This window comes from Myotis brandtii, unplaced genomic scaffold, assembly GCF_000412655.1.
Source record: "Myotis brandtii unplaced genomic scaffold, ASM41265v1 scaffold975, whole genome shotgun sequence".
In the NCBI taxonomy this organism is placed as follows: domain Eukaryota; kingdom Metazoa; phylum Chordata; class Mammalia; order Chiroptera; family Vespertilionidae; genus Myotis; species Myotis brandtii.
The window spans coordinates 647,220-650,383 of record NW_005372049.1 but is presented as its reverse complement, the minus strand read 5'-3'; the positions used below and the strand labels follow the sequence as shown (position 1 = coordinate 650,383).

Here is a 3,164-nt window from a genome sequence, read left to right as displayed (position 1 = left end):
GAGCAGCACCAGCCCGTTGCAGAGCAGGGACAGCAGGACGATGGCCCACACGGCCAGCCGGACGCCCCAGCTCTCAAAGAGGTGCTCGCAGGGCTTGAAGGGGCCTGTGGAGAGAGGGCCAGGGCCGCTGGACTCGGGTCCTGGGGGCGGGGCCAGGGAGCCTGACCTGGCCTTGGGAACCCCGTGGAGGTTGGTGGTTACACACAGAATAGAAGCACATAATAAGCCCGGCCAGTGTGGCTCAGTGGTTGAGTGTTGACCTATGAACCAGGAGGTCATGGTTCAATTCCCATCAGGGCACAGGCCCGGGTTGGGGGCTCCATCCGCAGTGCGGGGCGTGCAAGAGGCAGCCGATCAATGGTTCTCTCTCATTCATGTTTCTATCTCTCTCTCTCCCTCTTTCTTCCTTTCAGAGATAAAATTTTAAAAGTTAAAAAAAGAAAAGAAACGTGCTCTTTTGCCTGCTGATTATTACTTTTCGGAGGTGGTATTTCTGTCCAGGTCCCTAAAAAACAGTGCCTGCTTCCTCCTCTGCGTTAACGTGCCTGCCCAGGCGGCCACCAGGGGGCGCACTGCAGTCACCGAGCGCCGAGGGCAGGTGTGGGCAGCTGTGGGCAGCTGTGGGCAGGAGCCATTTCATCCTTGGGGGGCGGGGAGGGAAGGGATCCGAGACGCAGAGGGATGGCATGTGGAACCTCTAACTGTCTGGTTTGTAAAGGTTTCTCTGACTCCCCCACCCCCCCCCGCCCCCAGCTTCTTCCCCAGGAATCACCCCAAGAGGCTGACCTCCCCAGGAGGCGGCCACAGACACACCCCGCTGACCCTGTGTCCCCCCCGCTCCCCCGCCCCCGGGGCCGCACTCACCTGGAACTGGGCTGCACTGCACACGGGGGTGTGGCTTCGTGTCCTCCATCTCCTCCAGGTCCAGGTCATCTGGGGGGAGACCAGACAGTGGCTCGGGGCCTGGGCTCGCAAGGCCCAGCCCTCTGCCCAGCACAGGTCCCTCCAGGGGCCCTGGACGGGATGGCTGCCCCTGGGCGCGAACCCTGGGTGGGACCCGTGTGTGGGTTATCCGCGTGGTTGGCTCTTGACAGGGACCTGCTCTTCCTGGAAGTCAGCTGTGTGCTCCCCAGGCGGCCGGGGCCCCCAGATGCTGCCTGGAGGTAGGGGAGGGGCCTCCTTGAGGGTGGGAGCTGGTCACCACGGAGCCAGCCCAGCACGGCCACTCCCTGTCCAGCGGGAACACTGGACGTGAAGAAGGACATCTTCCTAAGACAGAGAAGTGAGGCCGGCCGGCGTGGCTCAGTGGTTGAGCGTCGACCTATGAACCAGGAGGTCACAGTTCGATTCCAGGTCAGGGCACAGGCCCGGGTTGTGGGCTCGATCCCCAGCGTAGGGCGTGCAGGAGGCAGCCGACCCATGATTCTCTCTCATCATTGATGTTTCCGTCTCCCTCTCCCTGCCTCTCTGTAATCAATAAAAAATAGATTTTAAAAAAACAAAACAGAGAAGTGAGCTTGAGCATGTTCTGAGGAAGTGACCCAGACCAGGAGCCTGCAACTGAGGTATGTGCCCTTGATGGGAATCGAACCGAGGACCCTTCAGTCCACAGGCCGATGCCCTATCCACTGAGCCAAACTGGCCAGGGCAGGACTAGCTCATCTTTAACCATCCTTCCACTTCTACATCTGTCTGTTAGAGATCATAGGAATAGAAAGGTAAATACATTGTTAAAGAAATCCTCTAACAGGTTTGAAACGAATGGATTTTTTTTTTCTTATTCGCTGTTACAATTTTCTTAACCCGGCCACAGACTCTATCGGAATTTTGAAATGAGGATCTAAAACACTTTATAACTTACGCCGCCGAATCTCCTGCACATGGTACAGGTGACAGCCAGCGTCTACAGGGGACGGACAGGTGGCTCTGTCTGTCCCGCGTGGCCCTGCCTGTGTTCCCTGTAAGATCTTTCCTCCCCACACGAAGGGCAAACACCTCCCTGGGAGAGTTCCCAGGAGGCAGGCAGCCCTGGCCCAAACCCCAAGGGCGGAGGCTGCCGTGTGCCCGCGCCCTGGCATTTCCTTCTCTCTCCACCTCTCCACCCGCCGGCCCGCCCGCCACGCTCTCCAGGATGGAGCTCGGCCACACGTTGAGATGAAAACGCATGAATGAAATACAAGGGCCGAGGCCCAGAGAGTCTGAGGCCGGGAACGTCCCCGCCAAGGTGTTGAGCAACCGCTCTGCAAACTCGGAGGAAATGGAGGCGGAAAGCGAGGCTGGCTGAGGCGGCAGCCCTGGCGTTGGCTCCCACAGGAAGCGGGCCGGCCCCAGCTCCCGGTACCTGCAGGCGGCCCACATCCGACGCCCTGCGGTTCCCCCAGACTGAGGCCTGGCGGAAAGTTTCACCTTGAGCAAGGAAAGTTTCCATCCCTCCTTCCAGCCCCCGAGGGAGTGTACCGAGGCAGACATCCGTCCAGGACGTCTGGGGAAGCCGGGTGCCTGCGGGGCCAGCAATGGCTGGGCTTCTCCTCCCAGGGAAGGAGCTCACCCTCCTGGGGAGGGGCTCAGGCACACGGTGGGGGGGCTCCCGGAGACCCCAGGGGCCTTCCCAACACTGGCCTCCACACGCTGTGTCCTGTGTGCCCCGGACACCCCCGCCGCCCCCGCCACACACTCACAGTGGCTCTCGGCTTGTCCGGCAAGAAGGCCCAGCGGCCCCTTGGGCGGCTCCTCATCCTCGAGGTGAAGGACGTCCGCTCCCCGCTGCCCGGAGGCCTTGAAGAGGCCGGCACAGACGCCGTAGGCACAGCACTGGTAGGCGTACGGCACCTCCAGGATCCTGGGGGTGCGGGAGGGACACGGGGCTGCCTCAGGAACGGGGTCTCAGTCCAGGCACCAGCACCCCGAGTCTGCCTTCGACCCCAGAGCACCCGGGTGCCAGTGTAGGCGGCCTCCGGGCTTTCCGGGAGGGTCTGCAGCCTGGCTCCTGCCTCGGAAGGGCTCTGAGCACATTCCAGGCTGCTCCTCGTTCACCTTGAGAATGACCTTCCGCCCTCAGCAGGCTCCAGAGGGGAGCAGCGCACCCCAGGCCACACAGCACTCAGGCACCCTGGTTCCCTCCCAGCCAGCACCCCCACACCCACCCACTCAGTCTCGGCCACAGC

At 61.7% G+C, this 3,164-nt stretch overlaps 1 protein-coding gene across 1 annotated transcript in view; it reads right to left on the bottom strand.

Annotated features, from left to right (window-relative positions):
- The window catches only part of LGR6 (leucine-rich repeat containing G protein-coupled receptor 6), a 24,048-nt gene that overhangs the window by 1,102 nt on the left and 19,782 nt on the right, over positions 1-3,164 (bottom strand). The window contains exons 14-16 of the mRNA XM_014533400.1: positions 2,679-2,839; positions 865-933; positions 5-104 (exon numbers count right to left, since the gene is read on the bottom strand). Of these exons, the coding sequence (XP_014388886.1) occupies positions 5-104; positions 865-933; positions 2,679-2,839 (330 nt within the window). The remainder of the gene's footprint in view (positions 1-4; positions 105-864; positions 934-2,678; positions 2,840-3,164) is intronic.